This window comes from Pipistrellus kuhlii, unplaced genomic scaffold (assembly GCF_014108245.1).
Source record: "Pipistrellus kuhlii isolate mPipKuh1 unplaced genomic scaffold, mPipKuh1.p scaffold_m20_p_15, whole genome shotgun sequence".
NCBI classification, from domain to species: domain Eukaryota; kingdom Metazoa; phylum Chordata; class Mammalia; order Chiroptera; family Vespertilionidae; genus Pipistrellus; species Pipistrellus kuhlii.
The window spans coordinates 43,403,755-43,417,487 of NW_023425460.1; the positions used below are offsets into that span (position 1 = coordinate 43,403,755).

General features: G+C 55.9%; 1 protein-coding gene across 3 annotated transcripts in view; it reads right to left on the minus strand.

Annotated features, from left to right (window-relative positions):
* The window catches only part of RGS10 (regulator of G protein signaling 10), a 29,973-nt gene extending 16,910 nt beyond the window's left edge, over window positions 1-13,063 (minus strand). Inside the window, exons 1-2 of one of the 3 annotated variants that reach the window (XM_045582148.1) lie at window positions 12,705-13,063; window positions 799-917 (exon numbers count right to left, since the gene is read on the minus strand). In XM_045582148.1, coding sequence (XP_045438104.1) covers window positions 799-917; window positions 12,705-12,753 — 168 coding nt within the window. In that variant the 5' untranslated portion in view covers window positions 12,754-13,063. Of the gene's footprint in view, window positions 1-798; window positions 918-6,545; window positions 6,694-12,704 lie in introns of those variants that run through there. The other 2 variants (XM_036439232.2, XM_036439233.2) reach the window with 2 other exon arrangements.
* Window positions 13,064-13,733: the final 670 nt, after the last annotated feature.

Consider the following 13,733-nt stretch of genomic DNA (forward strand, 5'->3'; position numbering starts at 1 on the left):
TTGGTTCCTTCCAGACAATGTTTAAACAAAGTACATTCCTCTAAAATCAGGCCCATTTTTTAAACAAAACAAAAGAAAATATATTAAGCATGTCCAAAAAAAATGTCATGGTGAAAACTATTTTAAGTTGGAGGTGTGTATATTTCTCTTCTGGCAGACATTAGGGATTAGTGACACAGAAAAGTGTCCTCCGTGAGATCTAGACCAAAGTTCACAGTGGCCTGGTGTCCAGGAATATTGGTAGTCCTGCCTGCCTCCCCCCTCCTAAGACCCCAGACTTAAGGACACACTTCGGTGGAACTCGGGCAGACACAGGGAACTTTTCAAATTCACACCATCTCCTTCTGACACGTGGGTTACTGCTGGCCAAAAAAAGTTATTTCTAGGCAGCTCTGACGCTTCTCCATCCATCAGCTTCCTCTTGAAGTTCAACTTCACTTGGCCAGCTGTTGTCTTGCCTGTCTCGCCTTGTTAATAGCCCCAACACACAAAAGAACAACACTTCTGCTCAGAGAGATGCCCCCCTCCCCTCCCAGGCATCACCGAGCTGGGCATTCTTTGTATCAATAGATCCTATCAATGAACATGGTATGTCTTCCCCATTGACCCAACCCCTCCCACTCAGCTATATGAAAAACCCAGACACGCTCTGTGCATGGCCTTCGCTGCTGGTCCATGACTTCCCGTCTTGGCATTGACAGCTGAGAAGTTCTTATTCTTGAGTTGGGACAGTGTTAAAAACTGGGCCTGTGCCTCCCTACACTCCCATCTAAAGCTCAATGAAAAAAAAAGGCAAACCCGAAATTTTTTCACGCCTTCCGGGTCTTCGAGCAGATTCTCCAGAGAGGCCGCCCACTTGGCTGTGCTCTTGGGGTTCTGATGGCTGCTGCTGGAACTCCCATCACTGTCGTGGATGTCTGCAAAGCAAAGTTCACACTGTGTGTGCGACCCAGAGATACTATCGTTTAAAGACATCTGCACACAATCACCCTTGAGGCTAACGGACATTAAGTTAGGTGCCAGAATCTACCCGAGGCCCTTAACCCAGTGAGCTCACTCTAGCCCTGACAACAAACAACCTTATGAAGTAGGAGCTGCCATCCCTCCATTGTACAGATGAGGAAAACTGAGGCTCCGGGCGACGAAGAGACTTGTCATTTCCCGACACTCCCCTTACTTCCTTCCCCACCCCTGTGTCCACCAGCCAAGTGCAGGCAGCCCGCAAGCCTCATCCTCCCAGACACCTGGGCTCAACAGAGTCTCCTTCCCCATCACACTTTCTGTCCTATACTTGTCGTGTGGAGCCGTGACTATAGGCATGACTGACTCTTTCTGGTCTGAAAGCTCCTGTGTATCTTGTGTCTCCAGCACGTAGCTCGTTGCCCGGCACACCAATCAAAGTATGTGCTGGGGCAGGGACCAGGCTGGGGCAAAGGAGGCCCTGGCCACAGGTGCAAAATGTAAAGGAGCTGCCAAAACACGCGGACATCAAGATATTTTCATGCGCCGAAACCGCCCGTGGATAGAGCGTCGGTCTGAGGACTGAAGGGTCCCAGGTTCGATTCCGGTCAAGGGCATGTGCATTGGTTGTGGGCACATCCCCGGTAGGGGGTGTACAGGAGGCGGCTGATTGACGTTTCTCTCTCATCGATGTTTCTAGCTCTCTATCCCTCTCCCTTCTTCTCTGTAAGAAATCAATAAAATATATATTTTTTTAAAGAAATTTTCATGCAATATTTTGAAAAAATTGAAATGAATGCAAAACACCCCATAACGAGCAAAATGCCAACACTGACAATAAAGGCAGGATCGTTGTTACTGATTTTTCCTTTTTCCCCCGGGCTCCAGCATGGAGCCGTTAACTACATGAGTGAACCGAAGGATTGAATGACTCTTTGTACCCGCCCATCTGCTGCCTCGCTCACTCCAGACGCCTCCAAAGCCCCTCGGCTAAGGGATCGGGCACAGGGGACCTCCAGCTGGCACACGTTAGCTGCTTGCCTGGAGGAGGAAGCGACATCACAAACACGCCTCAGTCTACAGGCACTGGCTCCTTCCATGGAGGGAAACCATGGAATGTACTTGGGAAGAGCCCAGGTCTCACACGCAGTCTGGCCAATTCAAACCGTGAGACCGTGGAACACAGACACCCCCCAGAGCCCGGGTTCCTCACGGACTAAAAGGGGAAGCTTCGGGCACCTGGACGCTCACTGTGGATCCCAGCCATGCTATATAGTTCCTCTCTCCCCTTCCCTAAAAGACTATCCGGTGACTATTTTTGTAGCTAATGCTTTTTTCTCCATTGCCTTTTTCCTCTTCTTTCAAGGCAGAGACATGTTTCTATAAGGAAACGTCTGAATCTAGGAGGAAATAAGCTTTTCACGAAGAAATCAGACAAACTGGGGGGAACCCTTTGTAAAGTACAGGATTGTCTAACCCAGTGGTCGGCAATCCGAGGTTCGCAAGCCACCTGCGGGCTCTTTGGCCCCTTGAGTTTTTAGCAAAGGCCAGCTTAGGAGGACCCTAATGACGTTAATAACAATGTACCTACCTATAGAGTTTAGTTTAAGTTTAAAAAATTTGGCTCTCTAAAGAAACTTCAATCATTGTACTGTTGATATTTGGCTCTGTGGACTAATGAATGAGTTTGCCGACCACGGGTCTAAGCACTATGCTGCGCACCTGAAACTAATACAGAATAATGTTGCATGTAAACTGTGATTGAAAAACAAAGACTAAATCAGCCAAGCAGATGAGAACGAGGATGGTTGGGAGGAAAGTTGTATCAGAGCACATTGGACTTAGTAGTCATTCAGCTTCCATGACCTCTACATTCTACTGGGGATCAACACACGCTTCACTTTCTCCAGCAGCTGAGACTCCATCTCCCAGCAGCGAGGAAAACTACCTGGATTTGAGACCATCTCGGGCTGACTTGGGTTAAATTAGGCGGAAGCCAGGACCCCCTGGAAGGCTGTGTTCCTTTTTTTTTATATTATTATTATTAATATATTTTATTGATTTTTTAGAGAGGAAGGGAGAGGGAGAGAGAGTTAGAAACATTGATCACCTGCTTCCTGCACACCCCCTATTGGGGATGTGCCCACAACCAAGGTACATGCCCTTGACCAGAATCGAACCCATGACCCTTCAGTCCGCAGACCGATGCTCTAGCCACTGAGCCACACCGGTGAGGGCGGGAGGCTGTGCTTCCATGCACACTGGTGATGGAGCGTGGGAGGGAACGATTTGGGACAAATCCTTTCCTTTCGTGGAGAAGCGGGCTCTCGGGAGCACATCGCAAATGGATCTGCCGCCTCCTTAAAGTGAACCCCTGGTTCGTGGCCGCTACCTCCCCTTCCTGCACGCTCTGCAGATGCCAGCGGGAATGGCAGGCCGAGGAGCCCTGGGCTTCTCCCCAGCGACGTGTAAATCAGATTAAGAGATCGTTATGAGAAGACACGGCTGCAGCCGCGCTCGCTCTGCCAGGCCTCTCACTAACGCGCTCTTCTGTTCTTGACCCCGAGGGCGCCACTGGCCAGCTGACCCCATCTCCCGGCAGAGCCCCTCTTAAGTGAATAGAAGTGGAGACACAGGATCGGGCTCCGGGAACAGCCTCCGGCGGCTGCGCGTGCCTCTCGCTGTTGCAGATCCATCGGTTGGGCCCTGCGTCTTCACCCTCGGCCTCAAAGGATCCTAAAACGCTTGGCATTCTTTTCCGTCACAAACCAAACCACCGTTGGGGTCTCCACTGAGGTGCTGCCATGCAAATGCACACACGCGATGGACTCCCATTCCGCTAGGAGCGCTCTGGCTGGTGGAGAGCTGAGGCAGCGGTCCCCACCACTGGACAGCGCCCTGGACAGCGGCGACTGCCCCTCGCCCTTCATTCATACACTGACCCTTCTGCACGTCAGGTTTCCGCAACCGCTTTCATTCGAACCAAAGGTTTTACAATTCAAAACCCACTGATGGAAGCTAGCCGCCTTATTTTATGGAGCCCGGGGAATAACAGGTGCAAAGGGCACCTGTCCCACGGGAGGTGACCAGGAACAGCTGGATGGAACCTGACAGTCTTTCGATTGGATTCAGGCTCTCAGTTATGCCTTCTTTCCTATCATCCTTCTTGATTGGTATTAATACAGATCGATCGGTCTGGACAGATCAGCATTTGCAAACTCCATTTCCTTAACAGCATCTCTCTTTCCAGAGCCATTATCCCTGACCTCCGAGGAGACTGCGCAGAAGGCCACTCCCTGGGGCGCTGCCCTGCAGACCGCCCCTAACGCAGCACTTCCGTTCCTCGGGGTCTGTCCCCCGCTCAGCAGACGTCTGCCACTTTTGGGTGTAGGTAAAGGTTCCCTTAAGCTGTCTCAATTCCCTCTAAATGTTATCCTCAACCCAATAATGCACAGGAGATAGAAATAACCTCTTCCATAGCAAGCTGGTTCACGCTCCGAACTTCAGAGTAAAGCAGAACCCGGCTTCCCAGCTGCTGGCGCTTGGAGCCACAGGGCCCGAGACGCTCTCTCCTTCTTCGATCGGAGTGTCCACTGGCGATGGATTCCACAGGGAGGCAGGCTGGGAGCGCACAGCGGGGAGAGAGGTGACACTGGTTTTTCAAGAACCTCAAGCTAGGAAGGAGTTGTTGGTGACAACATCTGTTTCAAGGTTGTCCAGCTCTGTTTGCTTTCTGTTGTTCTTTAGTTCAACTGTAAAACATTTTTGTAACTAAAAGAAGAATGAGTTCTGCCCTGACTGGTTTGGCTCAGTGGGTAGAGCGTCGGCCTGCGGACTGAAAGGTCCCAGGTTTGATTCCGCTCAAGGGCATGTACCTTGGTTGCGGGCACATCCCTAGTGGAGGGGTGTGCAGGAGGCAGCTGATCAATGTTTCTGACACTCTATTCCTTTCCCTTCCTCTTTGTAAAAAAATCAATAAAATATATATTTTTTTAAATGAGTTCTGTACCTCTTGGGCTCTTGAAAGCATTTTAGAACTTCAGACTTTTGCAGACACAATCCTTACTTTTCAGTAACTTTATTTTCAGATGAATCTGCCATTAGCTGATAGTAAACAAGTTGTTTACAATGTTCTGTCTCATAATGACTCTCTGGTGTGGTTCGTATTATCCCCACTCCCCAGGTGAGGAAACAGGCACAGTAAGGTACCGGTGGCCCGGCTAGGACATGGGGACCGTGGCCAAGCCCAGGCAGGCCTGCTACAGAGGGCCTGCCCGTTAGCACCAGGCTGCGCTGTCGTTTTTACTCTTACTATCTGCTGATCTCCACACTCACAGAGGCCAGAAGAGATTACAGCCATCACACCGCGGGGAGAGGACTGAGGGAACTGGGTAGGAGTCCAATTCTGCGCCGACCAAAACTCCCCTCCGACGGTGCCAGGACCGTCTAACATGCAAACACATGTACGCGCACTTTCCGCCCACGCGTATGCGGCTCTGTGTGGCTTCTGGCTTCGTAAAAGCCATTGTGTCCCAGACGGTGCGGCCTCCGGTGCAGGTGGCGGGGCCGGGGCCTGAGCAGGTGGTGCCATGCATTATTCACAGCTGCCACGACGTCACCGCTGCCAGAGACCTTCTCCGCACACCGCCTCCCGGGACACCCAGAAAGGTGTCTGCATCGCCCCCCGGAGCTGAGTGCTTACAGCAGGGATTCCTGCCGCTGGCCTGCAAGAAGGTCTGGGCAGGGACTCTGCTCTGACAGTTTCCCCAAGTCAGACAATATGTTAGTGAAAATCTGAAAGCCCAGCGCCTTCAACAGCAGAGTCAACGTGCAACCTCAAAGGGTCTGTCCCAATTACCCCTAACCCAGAGCACATTAAACATTCAAGCCCAGGAAGAGACAGGAGTGTTAACCCTAAATTCTGAAGTACAACACACACACACACACACACACACACACACGTGCGCATACACCATACTCCTCTAAGATACTCAAAAAAAGTACACACCCCACAACACGTATTTCAACCCCAGATCACCTCCACCACATCAAACATGCTCCATTTAAAAAAAAAAAAAAAAGTCACCCCGACTCAGAAGCAGCCAGTGCGTTCGTTAGGTCCCGTGATCTACGGCAAGCTCTGGAGAAACTGGGTCATGGAAACACTCTATCTTCTAAATATCACTTAAGCGTTTGTCAGCCCCCGTCTCCAGCTTCTGAGAATAATTACCCATCAGGCACGCAATTCCCTGGGCGGGGAGGTCTGCGTGAACTGCAATTAGCCGAAAAGAATAACAATAAAATAAAAAAAAGTGTGCAAGTAATCATAATAATAGCCAGCGTCCAAGAGCGGGGCAGGCAGCAGGCAGCGTGCAGCGGGTTGGCTCGGCTCAGAAGCAGCATCTCGGCCGTTTCCCAGGAGGCCTGGGCCCCCCCTCCCCCCCGAGAGAGCCTGGTGCTCAGGCTGTACCTCCAAAGGGCCCCTGTGCACCTGCCTGCACCCCGCACGGCCCGGCCCCATCCGCCCGGCCAGCGCCCGGGGGCGGGTGAACCCAGGACACCTGCCACGGAGGGGCCGTGCTTACGTTCCATGCTCTGGGTCCGCCGGGGAGGTCCGGGCAGCCCCAAACCTCTGCCTTCTCAGAGGCGCTTCGTGTGAGACAGGCCGGGGGCTGCAGGCCTCCCAGGCACCCTTGGGTCCGAAGGAAAAACAAACCTCAACATCCTCTTTTGAGTGGACTAAACAACAGATGGCCACTGGCTCTGTTCCCCCCAGAGGGAAGGAACTAAGACGGCCGGCCTGGTGTTCGCAGCCTCCCTGGAATCCTTGCTCTCTAGGCAAAGGCCCAGAAAAAACAAGCCTGCCCCCAGGAGCCCCTTCTTGGGGGCGGGGGCGAAGACCCTGTTATTATGGTTTTCACTTTCCTGTTATTATGGTTTTTCACTTTCCCCCGGTGCTTCCAGGAACCTCCTGTGTATTCCTAACCGGGCCCTCGCTCTCCCGCTCCGTGTCACTCTCCCCCGCCCCCTACCTCGAGGCACGTAAGTGACTCTCCCTCCAGCGTCAGCCGGGCAGACTGTGTCGTCCTGCCGTTTGGGGGCAAGCAGAGAGGAGAGTGGCAGCTGTAAAATTAGCTGGCACTTCCTGAGCACTGACCAGATCCCATCTCAACTTCCCAGCAACCCTTGGAGGTGCACGGTTGGTCCATTTCACAGATGAGGAAACTGAGGCACAAAGAAGTGAAATAACTTGCTCCAAAGGAGCAGGCCAGGCAGCAGACGAGTTAGGGTTCAACCAGAGGCCGTCTGGCTGGAGAGCCTGAGCAGGAAGGGGCTGTGAAAGATGTAAAAAATAAAAGGCAGGGCCCCTTACCTCACAGAACTTAAAATTAACTGAGGAGTTGAGACCTGGAGTTCCCAACGGCCATCTGCCTGCAGTGCCCCGGGCCGGCACGAAGTTTCCTTCCCTGGCCCATGAGGAATGAGAAGAAGGAGCACCATGTGAGCCCTGGCTGGTTTGGCTCAGGGGTCTCATGATGGGTCATGGGTTCGATTCCGGATCAAGGGCACGTGCCTTGGCTGGCAGGTTCAATCCCGGGCCCGGTCAGGGGTCGTGCAGGAGGCAACCAATCGATATGTCTCTCTCGTACTGCTGTTTCCCTCTCCACCCCTCCACCCCCTTTCCCTCTCTCTAAAAAGCAATGGAAAGAAAAGCCAAGGAAGCTGGGTGGACAGGGAAAGACAGTCTGGGATTTTTGGTGGCTTTTTCCTTTTTTTAACAGACGATGACAGCTGTGTGCATGGTGGATGATCCCAGGGCTACCGAAGGGGGCACGGGAGGGCAGGTCTTCCTCTCCCCTCCCCCAGGGCCTTTCCCGAGAAGACCTGTGCAGCACAGAGGTCTCCACATGAGATTATATCTTCCCTCCTATCGGGGAGTGAAGGCATCCTGGCATTTGTGGAATGATAAAGATGGTTGGTGATGGCTTTGCTTTTAACATCCCATCTGGAGAAAGGAAGAAAGTAAAAAAAATAATAATAATAATAAAAAGGAAGGAAGGCAGGGAGGCAGGAAAGAGAAAAGTCACCTCCATCTTCATTCTCTAAATACATAACTATTTTTTTAATATACTTATTGATTTCAGTGGGGAGGGGAGAGGGAGAGAGACAGAGAAACATCAATGATGAGAATCATTGATGGGCTGCCTGCCTCCTGCATGACCCACCCTGGGGATCCAGCCCACAACCCGGGCATGTGCCCTGACCAGGAATGGAAGTGTGACCTCCTGGTTCATAGGTCCACGCTCAACCACTGAGCCACACCAGCCGGGCTAAATATGTTTTAATGAGATGACCAGGTAGCTCTTGGCTTGGGGCAGAGATCTGAGTTCTCTGCTCTGTCCCTTTGGAAGTGGGCAGCTCGGGACAAGTCCCTGACCAGGGGGCGGGCCTCAGCAGCTGCCCAGGGAAAGGTGCCACGGATGGGCTGTGTTCCGGGGAGAGAGAGGGGTGGCAGGAGGCTGGAAGAGCAGGTTTGCCAGATAGAGGACACCCTCCAGAGCCAAGGCACAGAGGTGGGGGAATGTAGCCACCAGCTGGGAGGGGGGTGGAACGGGGCAGGCCCGATGAGGGGCCCCTGAGCACCCCGCAGAGGAGAGAGAAGAGCTGACCCACACGCAGGGCCCGGAGAGATGTGAATGCACTTGCAAGGGCACGTGGCCCCCGGAAGTCTGCAGGGCACTGTTTCAGTCCCGGGGAGGCCTCCTGACAGCGCTTATCGAGGAGCGGAGCGGCTGCTGTCCCCCGCCTGGGCCCCGCGCCCGCAGCCCCCGCTGGGGCGCTGTCAGAGCGCTATCTGGGGGAAGCAGGAGCAGCCGGGAGAGTAAATTTAGTTTAATTTAAACAGCAACTTCCCAGTGCCCGGCGGGGGGCAGGGGGCTGGGGATTACTCAGCCGCAGGAGGGAAGTGACTCGGTTCACCCAGGAAACGGGCACCTGTCTAGGCTTCCAGAATGCCTCACGGCAGCGAGGAAAGGAGTCGGCTGGCCATTCAACTACAAAGTCAGTGGAAGTAAATACAGCACCAGGAGCTCCTCTGCCCCAGTCTACAGGCCGCCCGGTGCTCAGCGCTGACACCCGGACTCCGCTGGCTGTGTGCTGACCACGCCCCAATCAAACAACGCCCCGCCCCGTCCCAGCCAGCCTCTCGCTGCCCCTGCCCCACCCACGCTCCCTGAACCCAAGACCAGGGCCTCCCTAACCCCAAGCCCAGGGCCAGGGCCTCCCTGAACCCCAAGCCCAGGGCCAGGGCCTCCCTGAACCCCAAGCCCAGGGCCAGGCCGTTCTGCAGGGAGAGTGTCCCAGTTGCCAAGACTGCTCTGCTGCTGGGTTGTTAAAACAAAGGCATTAAAATTGCTATGTCAACTGTCATCTTTAAATAAAAACTTAAGCCCAGCAATAAATCTGTATTTGGACCCGAAAGTTTAATGGGATAATGCAATACAGGACCGAGGGAGGGCTGCTGAGAGGCTTGGCTGGCAGATGGGGATCCTGCCCGCCCCTTGGGAGATCCTCCTGTCCCCCAGACTCGGTCAGGTCACAGGGCTGTGGCTTTGGTCTTGGCTTTGCTTTTCAACTAAGCAGCATCACAGCTGCCATCAACAGTGCAGGTGGCTGCGGGAGGCGGGGGGGCAGAATCCTTCGGGGGGGTGTTCACACTTTCAGGGACATGAGAAGCACGGGGGGGGGGGGGGGGGGGGGGGGCTGTGGGCATGGGGCCACTCTCCCTCCAGCCTCGGTCCCCAGCACTGGATGGGAGGGTCTGGTGAGAGCTCCCTCCCCCTCCACCCCCGTGTGGCTGTGGAGCACATTCTGAGAAACCTCAGGGAGGAGAACAAGGGAATCCCACCTGAAACCTCAGAATTGGGGGCCGGGAACGCCAAACCCTCCGCTTAAAGACAGCGTCTGCAGTAAGAGAAGCAGGAAGGGTCCAGAGTAAAAGGCGCTGGGAGACGGGGCTGCAGCCAGGTCCAAATCAGGGGTCCTGCAGGGGTGGGCCCTGTTTTTGTGGGGCCACTTTAAGAAAATTAATTCAGCCCTCGCTGGTTTGGGTTAGTATAGACTCTATAGAGCATCGGCCTGCAGACTGAAGGGGTCCTGGGTTCCATGCCTGTCAAGGGCCCATGCCCGGGTTGCAGGCTCCACCCCCAGTGTGGGGCATGCAGGAGGCCGCTGACCAATGATTCTTTCTCATCATGGATGTCTCTATCTCTCGCTCCCTCCCCCTTCCTCTCTGAAATCAATAAAAATATATATTGAAAAAAAGATTTTAAAGAACCACACACACAAAATCAATACAGGGTCCCGTGGTACCTTTGCCTCGGGGCCCACATGCCCCCTTTCTGACTGGCTCCTTCTTTTGCTGGGTGAGACCCAACTGGCAGAACCTGATTTGTCCTTTCCCGTCAGGGGGACAGACTTGAAACCTAAACATCGTAAGGAAACCCAGCCCTTGGACGCCAGGCAGCCAATTCCAAATCACGATCTTTTAGCTACTGACCTCCCTACCAGCCACCTACCCTCATTCTATCCGGCTCCAAACGCCTTGTCCTGAAAGAGGCACATTCCACTGGTGTCCCTGAAACTGCCCCCAGTCTTTCTGGGGTGCAACCTGCCCACCTGCAACAGTACCCTAAAACCGTATCTGGGCCATAACTCCGTCATTCTGTTTGGAAGACTTCAAACCCAAAATGATCCAAAGCCACCTGAGCAGGGATGTTCGCAGCAGCTCTGTTGTAAGAGGGGGGGGGGGGGGGGGGGAGCCAACCACACGTGAGTACTTATTATGCGCCAGGCATTGCCCTAAGGGCTTCATATGCGTTGGTGCATTTAACCCCACAGCTCTATGAAGCCCACTTTACAGATGGGGAAATCGATGCAGAGGCGTATCGGCAAACGAGGGGGTGGAGGGGAAGAGACTTGATTGTTAGCATTTGCCCATTTCCATGATGTAAATATCCAATAGCAGCCCATTTCAAGCTACGTATGGATTGGCAACCAGCTCCCCAATTTCCCAACAATTTAGCAGCTGGCTCAGGGGTCACTAACTGGTCATCAGGGTGGGAGCCAGGAGTTTAACTCTAGAGTACAGCCTCCGGGGGCTGCTCTACACGTCTGTGAACGTCCGGCAGGAGGGAACGGCTAAACGGAACACACATACGGAACTGCTTTGGCCCGCAGTCCATACGACCATATTTCCATGACCACTGACACTCACACATGCGCCTTACAATAACCCTGTGGTGTTCTACTTCATTAGGGTTGTCCTGAATATTAAATGCAATGATCTGCATAACCAGACGAAATCAGCTCCAATTAAATGCTCAAAAAGGGGAAATTCCCGGCTGGTGTTGCTCAGTGGTTGAACGACAACCTATGAACCAAAAGGTCATGGTTGGATTCCTGGTCAAGGCCCATGCCAGGGTTGCAGGTTCGATCCCCAGTTAGAGGCAAGCAGGAGGCAGCCGATTCGCTCTCATCATTGATGTTTCTCTCTCTCTCCCTCTCTGAAATCAATTTTAAAAAAGAAATGTTTGTTTGTTTTTTAAAAGGTAGCTATGATTATTCCACCTTGTAGATCCTTATCTGCATAGACAGACAGGTTCCCCGGCTCCTACGTGGTGGAGATAGGATTCAGGACCCAGCCAGTCCGGATCCAGGCCATCCCCTAACCACAACGTCCCCCATAAAGTGATCTGAGGTGGAAAGAGGGTGGGGACCATGTACAGACTCAAGTTATTCTGGAAGTGGGAGGCAGCAGGAACGCCACTGAACTCCTGAGCCAGGCACACCTGGATTCTTCATCACCAGTTACCCCACAGCTCCTGCCTCGGCTCCCTGGGCTGCGGAGTGGCCCGGACCAGGGGTATCTCACCGGGTGGTCCTAGAGGTGACGGGCAGTTCACAGAGCAGGGTGGACACGGGCCTGGACCCACATGGAGCACCCAAAGGGGCGTAGCTATTACTACAAACAAAAAAGGTGGAATCGAGGACAGGTTTCCTCTTCACGGTGGGAGTTTGGTTGATTGGTTGGTTGGTTGGTTAGTTGGTTGGTTGGTTGGTTGGTTGGGGTTTATTGTCCTATCAGCTTGCCCCAAATTGTAGCTCAGGCTGGTCCAGAGTGACAGCCAAGACGAAACCCTTTGTACCTAATGTCAGCGCTTCCCTGATAGAAACGACAGCGGGGTCCTCTCCGCCCACCCTCATAGTCACGGTGTCCCCACGTTTTGGCTGCAGGTTCGGGGCTGAAGGCGCCCGGCTGCCCCCTCGGAAGCCGGAGGCCAGGTCCCGCCGCCCCCTGGGCGCCCAGCGGGCACCCCGGCCCCGGCGCCCGCGGCGCAGACAGGCGGCTCCGGAGCGGGGACCCAGCGGCCTCCGGAGCCCACACGACATGCAAAGTTTGGGGGGTTCCGCATCTCCTCTGCCCCCATCACTGAAAAGAAGACGCTCCGGTTCCTCCTTCCGCCAAACTTCCTCCCGAAGCCTCCCGGGCGGGCTCCGCGCTCCCGCCGCCCCGGAGCCGCCGCTGGAGCAGCTGGAGCAGCTGGAGCCGCGGAGCCGCCGGGAGCGCCCGGCCGCGCCCCAGTCCGGGCGGGAGGGCAGGATGCTCGGCGGCTCCTCGCGGCTCCCGGGGGCGCCCCGATCCCCAGCCCGCGGCCCCGGGGGCGCCCCGGTCCCCCGCTTACCTGACGGCGGCCGCTTCCTGCTCAGCCGGCTCACCGCGCGGTTGAACATCTCCGCGGGCGCCCGGCGAGGAAGGGGGAGCGGCCCGGCCGCGCGGCGGCTGAGCGGGAGGAAGGCGAGGAGGAGGAGGAGGAGGAGAGAGGAGGGAGGAGGAGGAGGCCGAGGAGGACGAGGAGGAGGAGGCCGAGGAGAGGAGGAGCCGGCTCCGCGCCGCCCCGCCGCCCTCCCCACCAGGCGCCGCGTGGCGCGCTCGGGGTGCCCTGCCAGCCCGCCCCGCGGGGCCTCGCAGTCCCGCCCAGGGGTGCCAGGCGGCCAGGGTGGGCCCGGCCGCCTCCCGACGCTGGGACCCGGCGCCCGGGATGGAGACGCTCGCCCAGCAGGATCCCGCGCCCCCGGCCCCCGCCCCCCCCCCCCCCCCCCCCGGATTTGGGAACCGCGCCCCAGAGGTTCCCGCGTTCCCGGCCCCAGGACTCCGGCGATGCCGCCCCGGCCCCGCCCGTCCGGCTCCCAACTCCAGTCCGTCCCGGGCGCCCTCTTCCTGCGGCCCCGGACACGGCGCGGCGCGCACCTGGCAATCGGCATCCCGCCTGGCGACGCCCAACTTGTCACCCATGTGCCCGCCTCTTTATTTTCCGCGTCAGGGTGGCTGTGTTCTCCGGGGAGGGGCGCTGCAGGAACCCCCCGCGGGTTCCCAGCCCCAGGTTTCCAGACTGGGGTGCCGAGGCCTCGGGGTTCTCCAAACCTGGGTGCGGCCCGTGGCCTCCGCTTCCCCACCCACCCCCGCCGGGGTCCGGGATCTTAGCGCTCCCCCGCGTGCCCACCGGGGCTCTGGGGGCGCTGGGCACACCCGCAGATGCCGGTGGGGCACGGCCAGGGTCCGAGCCGCGGTTCCCCCAAGAGGGACGAGCGGAGCCTCCGCGGGCGGGCGCCCTGGGCGCCACCTGCCCTGGGCCTTCAAGGCTCCGGGGGCGGGTCTGGGGCAATTCTGTGGGAACCCCATGGGCTCCATCGCAGGGTGATGCCTCTCCTGC